Below are 18,811 nucleotides of genomic sequence, written 5' to 3'. Positions count from 1 at the left end.
CAAATATTCCAGTTCGATGCCATCTTCACTGTCTTCCCAAAGAACATGGATGTTCAACTCATACTTGTTATTTCTGTACCAAACGGTGTTTGCAGCGACATAAATGCAATCACAAAAGGAGCTACCGCGAGCTGGCCCTGATAGATGGAAGGTGTTTTACAGCCGCACACCCACCTGCAGCCGCTGTAGCACACTCTAATCTTACCTAGTGGACGTACAATCAGGCACAGATTAGTAGTAAAGCAGCTCTCCATAGGGTAGAGACTGCACGCCCATCTCGGCAGAAACAGTGCTGCCTTTGGACCTTTCTCACTCCATGCATGATGTTGAGATCTGGACTTTCCTGCATTAAACTAAAGACCTCCATACATTAGACTAACTTCAGCAAAACCCGCAGACATCGTCAGGTTCGGTAGACAGTCTAATGTGCATGGGAGCTGTCTGATTGTCAGGGGAGTCGTCGATTGGGCATGTATACTGGTAGCTTTTTTCTAGAGAACTCAAGAGCGCTCATCCGATCAAGCACTTGTGTATGGGATAGTTCTCCTTGATGACGGCAAAAGCATTGTTTTGCCCACAGCCATCCAATGTGTATAGGGGCCTTAAGTGAGGCAACATTTCCTGGTGAGATATGATTGCTGTGGCTTTGCAGCCTTGGGTTGAAATCCCACCAAGGATAACATCTACAAAGTCTGTATGTTCTTCCCGTGTTTTCGTGGGTTTCCTCCGGGTTCTCCGGTTTCCTCCCACACTCTAAAGACATACTGATAGGGAATTTAGATTGTGAGTCTCAATGGGCAATTAATGGCACTATATACAATAAATGAGTAAAATAAAAAAAAAATGAATGCATTGGGGCTGGGAGTGTTGACTGCGGCTGACTATGCTTTTGGTTGGGAGGCCCCAATCCAAAGTCTGCTGCAGAGTTTATAGGATTCTACTTATGCCATTGAGTGTCTGACAATGTGTAATTTGTACACCTGACCCACTCATGTGAATAGAACGTACAGAAATCCATGTGATTGCAGTAAAAATTTTCAGCAAAAAAAAAAAAAAAATCCACTGCAAAAGAATCCACTATTGAAGCAGAAATTTCTGCAGGTGAAAAGCCTTTCCATGGTGTTTAGAGAGGGGATTTCTGCAAACCCAGTTCAGATGAATGGGACGGTGGCAGGAAACAAGTGCCACAAATCTGCCGTGTGACAGGCCAACTGATAGAAGATCCAACATACACTAATTGTTATACATTTCCAACCTTTAAAAACTTGATAAATTATGAGGGTCGTTCTCAGAGTTGCTCGTGAAATTTAGGATCTCTCGACTAGAGAGAAGTTTTTGTGCATATATCACCTGAATAGGACACTTTGTACAAGTCACACCATTGTGTTCTCACATACATCACCATCGGTTGTGGATTACATAACATCCCTGTAGCAGACTTAGCAATATGCTCACGCAACAGAGATTTTTTTTTTCCCGGGAACAGAGCACCATCTTTTCAGCTCCCGCATCAAACTATACAGGAGGGAAGAGAGCAAACAATATGTCAGGAGAAAGCACTAAGCTATGGAAAAGAATGCAAGAGAAACTTACTCACGGCTGCTCCTTTCATAGCTCGGCCTCAAGCTGTGAAGGGCAAACTGAGGGTCGTGTGCTATCGGTGACAAACTCTCTTTAATTCATTCCAAAGCAGCGCTAGGCCATGCACAGAGCCGCCAGTGATCTCCATTCTTAGAGCCGTACCAATTTAGTGCCGCAGCCCCAGCAGGGTATAGCGAAACGGCAACTTGGAGACGGATTCGTGACAACAGATGAGCGGATGGTAAACTGGTAACGTACGATACACATCCTACAAATCCCAGAGCCGCAAGTCCTGAGGTTCTACGGGAAGAGATGAATTCTCCTCATCTGTATGGAACGGGTCTTTTCCTGCGGTTCTTTACACCGTCAGGCTACCATTGATGTTTTTAAGGTACTGAAGCCGGGTTTGTGTCTCTTTACGACTGCCAGAAAATCCGACAGAGGCTCACAGTGCAAAAACTTTTTGTTAGAGAATGGAAACTAACAAAATGAGGAAAAGTTTTGATAATGAAATGTCTACACAGAAATAAAAGTAAAAAAAAAAAAAAAAGGCACGGCATCAAGACTTTTCTGCCCTAAATAAAACCGATAGAAGCTCAACTCTGCCCTATAAAAATGGCATCATCTATTATTTAGTGCCAGCAGAAAATAAAGTGTATACCATGGCAGTATAGGTTTAAATATTAAAACCCATTTTCTTTCCATCCTATATGACGTTGGCAGTCGCCTGTGAAGTACAAACATTTAGGATAGCTGGATCAAGTAAAATTCCTTTACAGAAGCGCGATCCTGCGCAGCTCTCTTCCGCATCGGAGGCAAGCGGTGCCAATGACTTTATGACCCCACAAACCTGCGGAGTTAAGGGGTGCGCTTAGAATGAATGATGTGTGAGCCCTAATCTAACGAACACGACTCATGGGGAATATACCTGCTGATTGTGCATGTGTCTCAGCAAGTAAGTGGGGTCACAGTCATAACGTCATTGGCGCCACTCACCTTCAATGAGCAAGTGACCGATGCAAGACAATCCCTTTACCTCACACCTACTAATCCAACAATAATGATGATGATATTTTAAATAAATAGATTTGGAATCCTAATGGAACCGAAAATTGTAGACATATTTAGATGCCCATAAAACTACCGGGATTGCGGCTTTATGCACAGATGCATTACGGGGTGTCATACAGAGGCACATATTGTGCACCGTATGGCCCCAATTTCATACAAAGACAAAAAAAAGGTGTGCTTTTTTTGTTTTTTACAAAAAACAACTTTACAATTGGTGAAAACCTTCTGATGAAAGGTTCATGATGCATTGTACGCCGTGTAAGGGCTCGTTCAGACGTCCATGCAAATCAGGTCTGAGCACAGAACGCAAAAGCACAGAACGGCTGCCGCCATCCAGTCCGGAGCTTGACAACTTCATATATTTCTATGAGGCTATCATGCTCTGGCCGTGATCTGTGCATTGCCAAATCCATGCATTGCGATTCATGCTCGAACCAATTTGCACGAGTGTCTGAATGAGCCCTTAGGGTATGTTCAAACGGTGTAAAAGCATCCCGAAAAAATGTAAAAAGGTATTCCAGAATCTGTGGCAAAGCCATGGGCTTATGCGTTTATCCTCAGCCAACGGAGCCACTCCATGTGCTGCTACACACTGCAATATGCAGACGGTGACGGAAATGGGAAAAAAGTCCAAATGAATGGCAACACAATTTTCCAATTCATTCGTTTTATAGGTGTTTTTTATGCAGATTCTGCAGCGATCAGAGTTGGGATAGCAGACACGTGACCAGCACGGGTGACTATGCTGCAGCGGCATGCTCCTAATACAGCGGTGAGCGTGCTGAGCGTAAGCGACAGCACTTCTGCACTCTCCCCGGCTCCAGCACCACCACTCCACTTCCATCCCATTAAGGGACAATACTTCATTAAAAACTTGCAGGTTTCCTCTTCCAATTACACTTTCCACAGAGTCACGGTTCGGCGATAAAACGCTGTTATAATTTTGTGGAGTCAGGAGACAAATTCCAGGCAGCCGGTGTTGTCCTGTGATCATCCCACATAAAAGCTTTTCTAGTTCTAAAAAAAATATTTGTGTTATCTCTACAAATATTCACAAAACATCCAACGAGACAAAACAGGACATGAAAAATCTTCTTAAAAATATCTATGCTTGTTATTATTTTGCTCTTTTTTTTAATGAAAGCCCCTGTAAGAGTTTCTTTTTTTTTCCTGCAATCTGACAGAACGCGGCTTGTCTCAATGCTGGAGCCAGGAGCATTTTATACCTGTCTGGCTCCAAGCCGTTCACATTTGCAGTCAGTCCAACTATAAACAAATACAACTGCAAGGATCCCCCGAGGGAGCACGTGCCGAGGAACAGAGCCGTGGTTCCTTCTGAAAGCTCTCCTTGAGATGTTGGTACAAGTCAATATAATCTCCCGGTGGTACCTTCCAAACGACAAACAAGCAAGGAAAGTCAGCATTTACAACCCACCGACACAGCTACCGGGTCTAGTTTGTGGCGTGCTAGTAACCACGACTATTAAAAGCGGAGGTGTCACCTACACACAATGCAAACCATTGTGCAGACCTGTGCCCGTCACTGGACTGTTTGCCCATCCACATTCTGCACGGTGCGGCACCACCAGTCATCACCTTCCTTTTCCTTATTTACCACCCTACCTGTACTCTCCGGTCTGCCAACGATAAAGGACCCTCCACCTCCGACTCCGAATGTGACTGTATATTCCCCTTGTACATTTAGCAGTGAAAACAGAATCCCTCTAAATGGTCAGAACATTCAATTTGTATAAAATTTGGTCCGAATCTTAAGTGCCCCAAAAAGACACTTACTTTGCTCAGTTTTCTCCAGATTCCAAAACATGAGAAATGGAGAAGACAAAAGGGGTCAAAAAGTAATAAAATCTGTATCCACATAGCGGTTCGGCTGCCCACCATTTTTTGGGATTCTTGAAAATTTTTGAATCACAACTCTGAAATTCTCAGGAAATTTGCAACTCATTTGACTGTTACAAAATCGATTCACTCCATTAGTCACCAAACCTGGTACCCTCTGTTCTACAGCCGCAGCCTCGGTATCACGTTAGCCAATTTTTTTCTTCAAAATAACTACTGCAGGGGGTGAGGTCCTCCGTGGAAAGTCAAAACCACTTCTCCCAAACCTTTTCTCTACTAAGGGAAGGACACCGCATCATCATCGTCGTCATTGGTCCATCCCACACCAGTGGGGGAGAGGAGGAGGTGTGAAACAGACTTTCCAGGGTGCTCCTCATGCCTCTAAGGTGGCCATTTCTGGAGCACAGAACTATCAAAGAGGCTGCAAAGGCAGAAACAACTAGGAATTGTGAATATCTTGTGAAAATGAATAATCACATTTAGATTCGAAGTGAACTAACAACATCCTCACTAATCAGAAGCTCCAGCTCCCATCTCCAGGACTCTTCTCGTGCTGCACCAGTCCTCTGGAATGCATTACTTAAAGGGGATGCCCCCTTTCAAAAAAATCTTAGCCCCCATCGGTAGCTTGTTATGAAAACAGCAAACCATGCTTTACTCACAGTCCCTGGGTCCAGCACGGAGTTTATGTCGCCGCTCCCGATGTCCGGTAATGGCAGCGGCGCCAACGTCACATCAACAGAATGGTAGCAAACCAGTGATTGACTGCAGAACTGTCGACGTGAAGTCTGCACCACAGCCAATAATGGACTACAGGAGTAGCGGCAGAGACTCAGCGCTGCTGGATCTGGGGATGATTAACAAAGAGGGATTTTCTTTCTTTAATAAACTGCGTCCAGGAACTAAGATTTGTTGGCCCTTTTTATAGAAGATTAACAGAATTACTGCACAAAAATGAAAACTTTTTCCCGAATTGTTGGCACATGCGTTCCTCTTTAATGGCTCATTGAATAAGTGCCCTCTGAATTGTACAGTGCTGCGGAATATGTTGACGCTATATAACGATTATTATTACCGTTCTGTCCCTAGTTAGCTCAACACACAAAAATATAAAAACCCAATGGGACATCTGGGCCACCCATCAGACCATGCACGGTGGACGAGTGATCGCTTCTGATGACCAGCAGTGGCCTTTCCTGTCAGAGGAAGAACAATGCTTTCTCAACCAGAGATGAATTAACGTGACGTTTCCCAGCAAATGGCAGCTACAATTTAGTATTCACCTGTTGGCGGCCTGTAGATTGGCTAGTGATGACAGATGACATACAACCACTACATGACCATTGCTCAAGGGGTCAAAGCAATAATTATAAGCTGATGACGGTTCGTGAACCTATAGAAATGGACGCAAGCTTCTTGAAGCCATACATAGCTTGCACAATTGCTAAATCGACCCTGATTTTTAGACATGTTCCTCGTGCTTTGTTAAAATCCATGCTTTATAATGAACCAATCAACTGATCAATACTTGGATTCAGCTGCCATGTGCAGGAGACGGATATATTTTATGAGGTTTTTTTTTTTCTATCGATCTTTAGAGTTCCAAGAGGTCTCTCCAAACTCTTAACTCCTTAAGTCCTCAAAAAATGAAAATTATCTCTCCCAGAGAAAAAAATGAAACCACCTCCCTAGTGCCCCCGTAAAGGAGAGCATGACCGGTACCCTCCAAACTGGGAGTCATGTAACAAAGGTGTGTTCTTCACCAAGAACTGATGGAAGCTCCTGCAAACCCTCATTTCAGTACCACATGCATTTCTTAGAAGACCTCCTTTACTTTGGATCTGGTCCTTCATCCGTTCAACTTGTCAAGAGATGGATGGGGATGCCTGCTGTGCATTGTGGGTTAATTCTACGCTCTATTATATTGTTACTCTTAGCATTCTCTGCTTAGTTCACGTTCGAGCCATGGGAAAGCGACCAAGACGCTTTATCTCCCCCCCACCCCCCCAAAAAAAAAAGACCACCCGTGCGTAAAGGAATAAGAAAATGAATAGTCTTCAAATCGGAAGATCCATGCTTTTCGAGTTGTGTGAATCGTTGCAACATTCGGGAAGGGTTTAATGTCCTCTGGATGCACCCTGTCACCCGATACCGGTGTGTGTTACACAAGAATGCCGTCTGATTAACGTTACCGCTGTCAGATGCGTTCCTTGTTTTGGAAATGTGATTTCCTGACATCTAAGGAGTAAAGAGATGGTTCTGGCATTAGGCGGCTTCTTTCAGAGATATATATAGAAGGTTCATTTAGCAGCCGCTATTAATGCACCTGTCCCCAACAAGTTCAACGTCCACAGATAGACTAGAAGTTTAGACTGAAAAATACAAAATCCCTGGATAAAGAGGCTTGAATTCCTAAAATATTTTCCACATGTGCAGAAGAAATGCAAGGATTTCCCAGAAATACTCTAGGAAATCCCTGGGCACAAATACCATATCTGTGTATTATCAGCTTTGTGGTACCAAAATATCATGGGGCTTCCCATAGAGAACCATTAATCCCACCATAGATGTCAGTACATGGAATTACAGAACAGGTAGGCCAGACAAATCCAGAGAGGCAACGTATCTATGTGTGATGCTGGTGCTTGACTTTTAAGGATCACGCAAATACAGTTAAAAATCTAATAGTCCACTGCTTCTAGATCCTCAAAACGTTCCCGTTGTAATAATCCAAACTTCAACCATTAATGACCCACCCACAGTGAAAGATCAACCTTGCCATCATGACCACAGAAGATCTATAAACTGTGTGAGCCAGAAGGAAGCGACGCTCCATTCTTCGAATTGAGATGGTCACCAGGGTCATTGGTTCAACTATTATTTCACAAACCACAAATTAGAATAATTTAATCAGTTCAGTCATTCAAAAATTCACAGAAAACCACTTGTCCTGTACGTGATTATTCCTTTTATATTTTGCAAATGGTTCGAAAGTAATGGGTTTAGCTTTAAAGAACACGTCACTTGTTCAAAAATACCCGAAGGGAAACACCTTGTAAAAATCCCTTTACGCCCCCGATTCTGCTGCTGTTTTCAGTTTTTTGCTGCGTCGCTCCATTGTAGAGATATTCACGTTTGTTGCTTTTGGAGAGCAGTATGTGAAATCTCTGCTTGTAGTCAAACTGGGTGTTTCTTCACAATCTTTTATGGGACATTGTCAGTTTCTGGAAGGGACAGAAGAAAGCAAATCACAGCTCGGCAATATCCAAGACTGCTAGACCCGATACCGAGCTCTGATATTGGCAGCATCTGTGAGGGGTGAAAGCGCACGCCCCTAGAGAAACGCTCAGATTATCAGCAGAGATTTCACATATCGCTCCAAGAGTAACAAATGTGAATATCTGTGCAACGGAGCAACACAGCACAAAACGGAAAAGAGCTGAAGAATCAGGAGAGCTCAGGGATTTTTTTTCAAGACATTTAAAAAAAAAAATAAAATTGACGTGCAGGGGCTAGCCATGATAAAAACAAAAGGGAGCAAAAACTAAGTAAGAAAACAAGAAAAGAATCGTTATTTACAAGCTTAAACCACCGCCACTGTTCCAGGGCTGCCACTTCAGTCATCCCTGAGGTTTTTGTTCACTTGTTTGCAGCAATGACAGATTGTCGACACAAGGGACAGCTGAAGCAACTGATTGGCTGCAACGGTCGTGTTGACGGGACATCACTGTAGTCAGGTTTATTTATATATATTAAAAAAAAAAAAAAAAAAAAAACAATGGATGGCAGTTCTGGACCAGACATAATTTAACAGGTTGATTTAGCCAGTTTTATATAAAAATCCTCAACAGCTTTTTTAAAGAGCAGGTCATGAATATCAGATCGGTGGGGGTCTGACTTCTAGAACCCCCACCAATCAATCAGCTGTTACTAGTGGTGGGATTGTGACAAGCGGGACACTATCTTGGTGGCTACACCCGGTTATTTGCTTCTAGTCAAGTGAAATGGGGCTGATCTGCACTACCCAGGAGCTGCCAACGAAAAGAGTGACAGCTACGTACACTGTGAGAGTTTTGTCAGATCCAATCCAATATTGAGTGATGGTCATTAATATTAAGTAAAAATTTCAGTCATTTCTTAGCTATGAATTTTCCAAAAAAGCTAGGGGAAAACCAACAGAGCCACCATAAACAGCTCCTCTAGGGATGGACATTCAGTCTTGAGCAGAACATCAGGCTGGTTGTACAGCGACGTAAGCAGGAGATCCATCCCTGCACATACAGCCACCCCTGCTGGAGCGGCATCAGGGGATCTCCGCAAAGGTGCAATGTATGAATACAGCCCAACTGTGCCAGGGGTTTCAACCCTTTAATTTGAGGGTACATGCCCTCTAAGTCATGGAAGGATCCGTTCTACACTATGGATTTTCTTTCTGGATTAATAGAATGAACTCTACTCAAGTTTGACAAGATATAGATTTTTGGAAAAAAAAAAAAGTATCCATGGCTTACTTACCTACTGGTGTAGAAATTCATCAGAACAACAGAAAACCAACCCACGGGCAGAAAAACCATGAAGAAAAAACGAAAAAAAGAGAGCAAGAAAAAGAAAAACCAATTAGAGATTTGTTGTAAATCATTCATACAGTAATGAAGTCATTAAAAAAATCAATATACTAATTGAATAGATAGATTGCACAGTTATGGGCAATGAAATGGAGATCATGTAAAGTGGAGCCGTGTCCACAATGCAGGAGGGGGCAAAATACATTCCCCGCTCTTATTATAGGAGAAGAAAGCCTTATCACGGTCTCCAGCTTTCCTGTCTGAAGACATGGATCAATGGCTTCTATCAATAAACATGAGATGAAGATCTGAAACACAAGAAAAGCAGCACATAGGGTTAAAAAAAAAAAAAAAAAGAGACTTGTTGTCTGCAGGATGTTGTAATTAAAATAATTATTTGACCTGGAACAAGGACCCCCAAGGTCAATGTCTCACAGGGAGTTACAAAAATTCCCGAAAATATGTCTTCTTAATAGAGGCATTGACCAAAAAGTTATAAGGTTGGAAATGTATTAACAGGAATTTGTGATTATTAAAGTCCGGGAACATTGTTGACCGAGAAGTAGCTCAATTTTGCATGATGTGACAATAATCATGTATCAGTCCTGTAAATCAGGGCTGTGAAGTCTGTAAGCCAAACCTTCGACTCCTCAATTTCCATGACACCGACTCCGACTGCAACTCCACGACTCCCTCATACATGGCTCATGTTTAAGTGATAAAATAATAAATCACAAACTGCATTGAACTACTGTACCTAATTTATTATATATTTTAGGAGTAGGTCCATTTTATACCAACTCAAGACTCCACAGCCCTGCCTGTAATTGTGCGCACAAAGCCTGTGGTGACAACATGTGTAACACGGCAGGGAAAGGAACAGGAGGCATTCTTTCCTTGTAGATTCCATATGAATCCAGGAGAAACAGGAAAAAAATCACTGTATGTCTCAGTCAGCTCTGAGGAGTGGAGACTTACAATGCATGAGCCCAAAGGTTCGTGCAGGTACAAATGGCGTCATGTGGATGTGTATTAGTGTACCTCAATATGACCAGGTCTAGGAAAAAAAAAAATTATTTTATTATTTATTTATAAAATTATATATATATATATATATATATATATATATATATATATATATATATATATATATATATATATATATATATATATATATATTTTACACACACACACACATACATACATATATATGTGTGTGTATGTAATATATATATATAAAATATAATTTTAAAAATATAAATAAATAATAAAATATATAATTATTATTATTTTTTTTTTTTTCTAGACCTGGTCATATTGAGATACATTAATTGACCGCCAGGGTTACAGAAACGGGAAAGTTAAGTTTGGAATCTAGTGTATCACAATAAATAAATTGTTAGCATGCACTGTATTGTGATACACTGGACTCCAAATTTAAAAGGGATCATATTGGAGGTTACCGATGTTTGGTTAAGTCACCTAAAAAAAAAAAAAAAAAAAAAAAAGAAACATTGCTGTGCCAGGAAGAACACAACCATCTGTGAGGACAATAACATGCTTTTCCAGATATAGTCCCTTGTTCTTTGCATTTAACTCAGCCTGGCACCACAGTCGCACTAGAAACCCGAATTTATATCAGTGTTTCCCAAACTCCATCCTCACAGCCCCCCACAGGTCATGTTTTCAGGATCTCCTTAGTATTGCACAGGTGGGAGAATTCCTGATGCCTTGATGATAGTATTACACAGGTGATTGAAGTAGGGAGATCCTGAAAACATGACCTGTGGGGGGCCGTGAGGATGGGGTTTGGGAAACACTGATTTATATGAACACTCAATCACATTTCTGGATGCATGACCAGATTTATTGTTTTACATTTTATTTTGATGCCTCAATTGTAACTACGGGAATCTTAGAAATACTTTCATTTGTCATTTTAAAAATTTGCCCCAAAAAGATTTCCACCTTCTCCGAGTGGTGCAAGAAACTCGGACTGGATTTTATTCCCATTCCTTTCATACCTGAGACTACAGCTAGATTTTGAGGATACGTACTATGTTTTAAAGCAAGGAATGCAAGGACATAAAAACAGGGCCAAGTACAAACTGTTCCACAGTCTGAAAATTACTTTCAAGCGGGGACTACACGGCCCAATTGGTTCAACCTTTCTGCGACTTGCTTATCATGGTCTCAGTACCTTGCCGGTCACAATATGACCTCCCCAATTACCAGCAGTGTGCTGTGAGATACCAGTGGAATAGAGCGAAAGTTGCTATGTAGCCCAGGCCTTCATGTCTCCTCATGTATCTGGAGACGCTGGCTCAATTGTATGTGTCTTATAGTAATGATTGAAGTCACAAGAAACGATAGACAATCTAATGTGTATGACGGAAGTTCAAGAGTATGAAGAAGTTAGGAAGGAGAGCCATCTGATGATTAAACTCATCTTAATGTGCCATAAACCCTGGATAGCAATCAGGAGATTAGCCAGAGAAGAAGAAGTTTTCTACTCTAATGAGAGTCAATAAGGTAAGCCCTCGAATTGATGGTCAGGTGAGTTAAGGATCCAGCAGGTCTGATTTTGGACTGCTGATCCTTTTGTTTTGTTCTCCATGAGATAAGCCATCAGGAGACAAGTCTGGCAGCAGCTCTCTCTCCGAGAACACAGAAGCACTAGGCCAAACAAGTGCTCCTTCATATAGGAGAACCGGCTGAGATGGCCACATATCTCATATGTAACGTTCAGGAAAATAACACAAAAGTCCCACATTCCCTAGAAGTCTCATGAAACAGTCTTGAGATATCTGCGAATGTCCCACCACTGCCACCAAGCTACTTATATCGCAGCAGTGTCATTACACTACAAAGACTTTACAACTGTGCTTTTGCCAAAGCATAGAAGATGACAGGAGAGATTCATCTGCGGTGTAATACAGAGTGCTGCTTCAACACATCTTGACGCTGGCCTGCGGTTCACTCCACTAATTGCTCCCAGGACACTATCACGCCTCCTAGCTAAGTGGGTCATGACCAAGATATGAACCCATCTTGCTTTAAATTCTGACCACTTTCCGGGATAAGACCCTGACTTGTATAAGCAGAGATGTATCACAGCAAACTCATCACTACTAAATCCATTTACATTTTAGCTCAGAGTCTCTTTCCTTTACATAATTGATGCGCTACCAATGTTCTTCCACCTCCATTCCCTACACATACATTTGTTACATACATCAACGAGAGGAAGAACGAGTAGTATAGACGAAGGAAGGGGGATATGACTCCACAATGCAATGTTTGACCTTTCAGCCAACAAAACTCCAAGTATATATTTTGGTCTTTAAAAGTAATAAACGGGTCACATGTATCCACCGCTTGATGCCACAAATGGGTAAGGAACACATTTTGTAAAAAGTCGAGAATAATATCAGTCGTAGTCATGAAATTTCGAAGACTGCTAATAACCTTATGTATAAAAACTCCAAACTGTGCGTTTCCAACTTGGTAAAGCTGGTTGGATTTTATTCTCTGTCTTTATAGATAAGTGGTCCCAAGGATGTGATAGCCACTTATCACCTTAACTGTAGAGAACTTTAGTACAACTAGAAAAGCAAGTTCCGAGTAAAGAATTGGGGAAGAGGATGGTCAAAGGAATGACCATTTAGATAGCCACCCTCTGTCGCTAGCCTGGGTAAAGTCCATATGCCCCATTACGAGATTCCTCTCACTTCCATGAGACAATTGTAAAAAGCCGGTAGGTTAGAGTAATCCATAATCCAGTCTGATCTGTGCATGGTCAGACATGAATCTTCATACCCTCCAGGAGATAACAGCTGAATGTCGGACATTTAAGAACCACACCAAAAACTGGAGTTTAGGAAAGGGATTGACTTTATTTAGCAAAAGTTACTACGGCCCCCCATACACATTTGATGGACATCAGCAGAACAAAGTTTGGACCGAACGATGCACTGACAGCCATTTCGGCCGGCTCATCCATAAACAGGAGCGCTCATTTGGACGAGCGCTCCTGTGTTCTCTATGAGAAAGCTGCAGACAGAAATCTCTGCTGGCAGCCTATCTTCAGGAGAACAAAGCGATTGGCAGTCAGAAGTCAGACATGTATGATCGACGTCTCCCCCCAACAATCAGATGGCCGACATCTCCATACACAGAGTGTCTTCCGAACCAGCGGATATCGGCGGGTGCGGCCGACATCTAACGTGTATGGAGGCTTAAGATGCAAACAGCCCAATAGTAGCTACAAATAATAGGTAAAGGGAGTAAAATATAAATGCCGCTTTAGAACAGGTTTAAAATATTAATGTAGAAGTGGCATCAAGAACAGCAACAAATTGCTTCCTTTATATTTTATTAATGCATTACTGGACAATGCCCCTGAGCGAGGCACTAAAAACAATTAAGAAAAAAAGACCTAATCATTTCTGGAAATTAAACATGAATGGATGTCTTTTTTTCCTGTACTAAAACTCCCCACTGCCTAGATGATGAGCTGATATCTGCAATAATTCTGATAATTGGTGCATAAACCATTTATTTTATGAGAATCCTGTATTCAAAGGATACTTCTGTCTTACTAATCATCTGTCTATTTGCATACTGCTTCTGCATACATTTTTCAAGGGGCTTCAACAGGTTTTAAAAAGGTAGTAATATTCCCTAATGGTCACAGCTCATGTAAAGGCTCCGATACACATTAGATTCAAGAATGCCAAACTCAGATTTCAGGGGGGGCCGACCATCTGATATGTACGAGGACCTCCATACTCTTCCCCGGCAGCTGATGCCAGGGTAGAGAAGAATCGCAAAGTTAGAATTACAAGGCCCCATTTTGTTAAGCTTAGGGGAGATAGCTGCAGACGAGCGCTTGTGCGTAAGGAAGATGGGAGATATGGCTGTTCGGTAAACCGCTATCCCATGTGTATCGCCAGCTTTATGCCTTTTATTTTGTCCCGACTAGTCTTGGTTTCCTGGTCCCATGTGGACACACAGGAAATGCCCACTCAGCCAATTACTAGCTGGGGTGGTTTAACGCCGCAGCAAGCAATTGCCTAAGTGGGCATCTCCAGGAACTGGAGAGGAGTGGGGACTGGGAAAAGTATTGCAGCAGCTTCACTGTGCTGAATGGTGGGATCGTGTAGGCCACTTTTATCCTTTTTCAAAAAAGCTTTTCTTTTTTTTTTTTTTTTTATAAACATTTTTCCCCACATTGGACTTGAAAGACAGCAGATTAAACTGCATGTACAAAATATGGAAATAAAAATCTAATACAATATAATATATATCCATGAAACCTGATCGCTACATATCAAAAAGTTTTCAAGAAATGGTTCATACACTTGTCTTGCTAGATATCTAGCTGCAGAATCCCAGCTATAGCAGGAGCACAAATTGAATTAAAGGGCTCTCAGGGGTACATGGAAATGATGTCCTGTGGGTCCTAACCTTACTAGCTGTTACGTTCTACCCATTCAAGTGATTCGATTTAGTGCTATTGTTCATCATATGCAATCTACATTAATAAACTGCATGTGCTGACTGTGCTGAAAAGCGCCAGATGGTCCTGCTGAATTAATAATCCCGTATCACACAAGCCACAAACTGAAAAGCCCCAGTAATGCAACACCTTCCCCAGCTCAGGTAACTCGCTGTGTATGGCACCGCTCTGGATGACAAATTAGGTTAAATTACCAGGCTAATGGGCAAGAATCAGATCAAAATATGGCATTTCCACCGCATAGATTGGTTTTGTGTATTAGGAGCCGTATGGATTATAGCACGGACGTGGCCATGCAGTTGTGTGGCTCTCAAAAGAATTGTATAACAATTATAAAAAGGCGCCAGAGAAAACACTGCGAGCTTATTCTTTTATTAGGTTGTAAAGACAAAGCTGTCAGTCAAAGAGGAAATAGATGCAAAACAAGTAGGCGGAAAGGTGCACCAAACTGTTTGGCCACACCAAGGGTGCACTGAGCGCCTGGGATTGGTTTGATCAGTTATTTTGTACTAACCCACAAAATGTGCAGCACGGTGGCTCAGTGACATCCATTGTGCATTACCGCCAACGATGCATCTCAATTATGCCCTATAATTAAGCCATAGTGTACTAAGTGACCAGGACGCACGGATGTGTTGTGATATTTCTCTGATTAATATTTAGTCTGAAACTGGAACCAAACCACAATCACAAGTGATTACACCTATACGTTGAAATATTTTTTGATTTTATTTTAAAATTACTAATTCCCTGGGTTTTTTTTCCCCTCACAATTGGTTCAACACTTACCTTGTGCCACAGCAGTTCCTGGGATAACAATCGTAAGGGTTGTCTCGCCCCATACTGTAAAGTGTTAAAAAAGCAAAAAAATATATATTTATATATTAATATATACATGCAGCGGTCACGTCTCAGTTCATGTCACAAGACCAGCGGAGGACACAAAGCCAAGAGCCGAGAAGTGTCCCCAGTCCAGAGGCTTTTTACACTTTAAGGCCAAGTTCACACCTTCAGTATTTGTAAGCCAAAAACCAGGTGAGAAACAATCAAAGGAAAAGTATAATAGAAACAGGTCACCATTTCTGTATTTATCACCCACTCCTGGTTTTGGCTTACAAATACTGAGGTAAAATACTGAACATGTGAATGTGGCCTTAGGGGTGTGTCCGGGCCATTTCTAAAGTGATTTCCAATAGTGGACAACCCCATTAATTAGTTACAGATTGGAGATATATAGATAGAGAGATAGATATATATAATATGTGTGATATATATGATTTGTGTAAATCTATATATAGAGATATCTTTATCTAGATATAGAGTATGAGATATCTCTCTATCTCTATCCCTATATATATCTGTATATATTATATATCTATATTTAAACCAGTGAAAAGAATGATGAACAGTGACAATGAAATTGCGCAAGAAATTGAAAATAAATTTGAGGACATTTGGCTACTGCATGAAAATCCCATCCATTAATAGGATCAATATGGTGTAAAGATATGTTTTTCAGATACAGAAATTAAAACTACAAATGGTAATGCGGAATCTGTCGATTTTATGCAGCATCGTTAGTAGACAGGAGAGAAAAAAGGAAAAAAAAAAAGCCCCTCTTTCAGAGCGGTGTGTAATGAGGTATCTGGAAAGAGGCCATCAGGAGGACTGACATCTGTAGCACGCTGCATTATTCAGAGCGGACTCATCTGCATTCTAAAGAACTGTAGCCGGTCTGCTGGTGAATGGCGAGGCCAGGCCTATTCTGTTCCCACTGTCTTGCTTCTTCATAGCGGCGATTCCCCTACAGAGGTTCCTAATCTGCATTTACAAGCCCTGGAGGCTGAGAGCTGAGACGGGTGATTCATTATATCACTTAACCCGCTGGCTGTGAATTTTGGAGGGAGAAAGGAATATATTTATGGTTCACCAAACATCAAGCCAAGAGGAATAATCCTGAAATTTAGGACAGGATTCTACCCCTCCAAAAGAGCCCCAGGTTTTATTTTGAGAGATTCTGGGAAAGGCCTTTGAAGTCTACGAATATCAGCAAGTGAGACACTTGGCAGTCACAATACTGTAAGAGTCATTATCCAAAAATAAAACATGACAAATGGTAGTAGTGGACGGGAGGTTTAACTACACAGAAGATCAATGAAACACAACCCCAAGAAGGCGATGGAGAATGAACCTTTACCGAACCAGCACAGACAACCTTCCTAACCCAACCAAGAACGATATAAAATGGCAAAAAGGTCTAATACAGTTACTAACCACAAGCAAGGTGATGATGATGTTGAGGAAGAAGGGCATTAGCCAACAATGCCTCATCTTAAGGCTCCCATCTCATTAGAAAGTCACTCAAACACACAGATTTTGGAGAGCCTTGGTGTATCGGTTCCTTCTTGTTTTCCACCAATAGATAACGTTCGGGGTAGCGTGGGTGAAATGGAATTATATTCTTATATATTAAAATCAGATTATTTTCTTCTCTTAGGAAATAAATCTGTCAGCAACTCACTCCACTTTCCCCATTACAAATACATTCCTATTTGGCTAAACCAAGAGTTTGTGTGTGGGAGTTGAGAGAGATATAGATCCTCAGTAAAACCATTTGAACAGACTCTTGATCTGGATTCATCTACAAAAAAACTCCTCTAAATAATCACCAAAAATGGGGAATACTATGCCATGGTTCCCTCAATGAGGTAATAATCTGACAGCCACTGCCTCTTCAACCATCAGCCCAGGAAGCGAAGCTGACGGCACGCACTGATGCATTCAAGCTCGTTGAAGGCAAGAATGCTGAAGTGTAAATGGAATTGAAGTATGCTTTTGGGATTGCCCAGAATTATGGGCACGAGTAGCACAACATAGACCATAATTCTGTGTTCTTAATGAATTTGCCCAAGGATCCCAAATAGTCTAAAGTTGTTTGATGCTCTAAAACGGCCAGAACAGCTTGCCCACATCAAGTAAACCACTCCTGAACCTGAAGGTAGCTGAAAGGCAGATGGTGGTCAAGGCTGCTGCCTTCTTCTGCTCCTCCAGGCTATGACTGTACGAACTGTGCAGATACAGAAGAAAGGGGAGCACTACTCAATATTGTACATTTAACAAGAACAAGCACCTAGACTATAAAAGTCAAAATAAGGTGATGGTGGCATATGGAGGAATGGTAAGAGAACCTGTTTGCCAAGTGGTGATGAATTTAATGCATGGACCTATCCACCAGTCAAGGAAGCAATATCTAGTTTAGTGACTTCTAGTTTGGTTGCCCTTGGATTCAAGAATGCAGCAACAAGGTTTGCACAAGGTTGCATGCTATATATATGCTTGCCATAAAATTAAAAATGTAAAAGGTACCACGACTACAACCAAAAGGCTGTTGAACCAAGTTGTCTGTAGTCCCAAATCCAGACTCAGCTGAGGAAATCCATTCTTATAGACCAGGAGATTGGGTTGACATTCTTCTGTAACCAATGCCATCAGTATGTTTTGCAACAATAAGGTTGCAAAGTTCTTGAGACAACTCACTGGTTTGACCCATTATGAGATGTTTCTTGTGTGGCACCTTGATAATGAGACACCTTTTTACAGGCCATCAGTTGAACCAGCTTATATGATTACTTTTTTCCTATGTCATTTCTCATTATTACACACAACTTAATTTATGGACATCTATGGTTTGATTTCTTTGCCTGTTTGGATTGGATGGATTGTTACAGAGACCGGGAGAGAATATCATGTCAATAGCACCTTTAGAAATTCATTTACTTAGAAAAATGAGGAGGTGTTCAATACTTAATTCAGCTGCTGTAGTTTGAAAAATTCCTGCCACAAAAAGCATTGGCTGTGGAAAAAAAAATAACAGTCTATGGAAGGCCATATGTCGATCTGACATATCTGGCCTATAAAGCTTTCACATAGTCTCATTCAGGGAATGTATAGGAGCGGGGTGTGACGCTTCCCTTTTCCACAAGATAACAGATAAATCACTTGCTCAGTAAATCTTTGGATTTTACACCTTGTGTGATCAATATGCAATAGTGTTTGATTACCGGTCATCAAATTGGCCAGAAAACGCAGACCACCAACAGTCAAATAAGCCTTAGGCAGCTGCAGATGGGCGTATGAAAAATCATTTGCGTTTCATCCAGAAAACTCGGACAATTTTCATCCATGTGCCACCCGTGTATACAATTTTTACGTCTGT

General features: G+C 41.5%; 1 protein-coding gene across 2 annotated transcripts in view; it reads right to left on the bottom strand.

Annotated features, from left to right (window-relative positions):
• Positions 1 to 18,811, bottom strand: part of HS6ST1 (heparan sulfate 6-O-sulfotransferase 1) — a 110,919-nt gene that overhangs the window by 45,939 nt on the left and 46,169 nt on the right. Inside the window, exon 2 of one of the 2 annotated variants that reach the window (XM_073674247.1) lies at positions 15,385 to 15,438. The exons of the other annotated variant lie outside the window; for it this stretch is intronic. Within the exon in view, the coding sequence (XP_073530348.1) occupies positions 15,385 to 15,438 (54 nt within the window). The remainder of the gene's footprint in view (positions 1 to 15,384; positions 15,439 to 18,811) is intronic. 2 annotated transcript variants of the gene reach the window in all.

This window comes from Phyllobates terribilis, unplaced genomic scaffold, assembly GCF_046119375.1.
Source record: "Phyllobates terribilis strain yellow unplaced genomic scaffold, ASM4611937v1 Scaffold_3__8_contigs__length_932513732, whole genome shotgun sequence".
Classification (NCBI taxonomy): domain Eukaryota; kingdom Metazoa; phylum Chordata; class Amphibia; order Anura; family Dendrobatidae; genus Phyllobates; species Phyllobates terribilis.
This window is presented reverse-complemented; position numbering and strand designations above follow the sequence as displayed.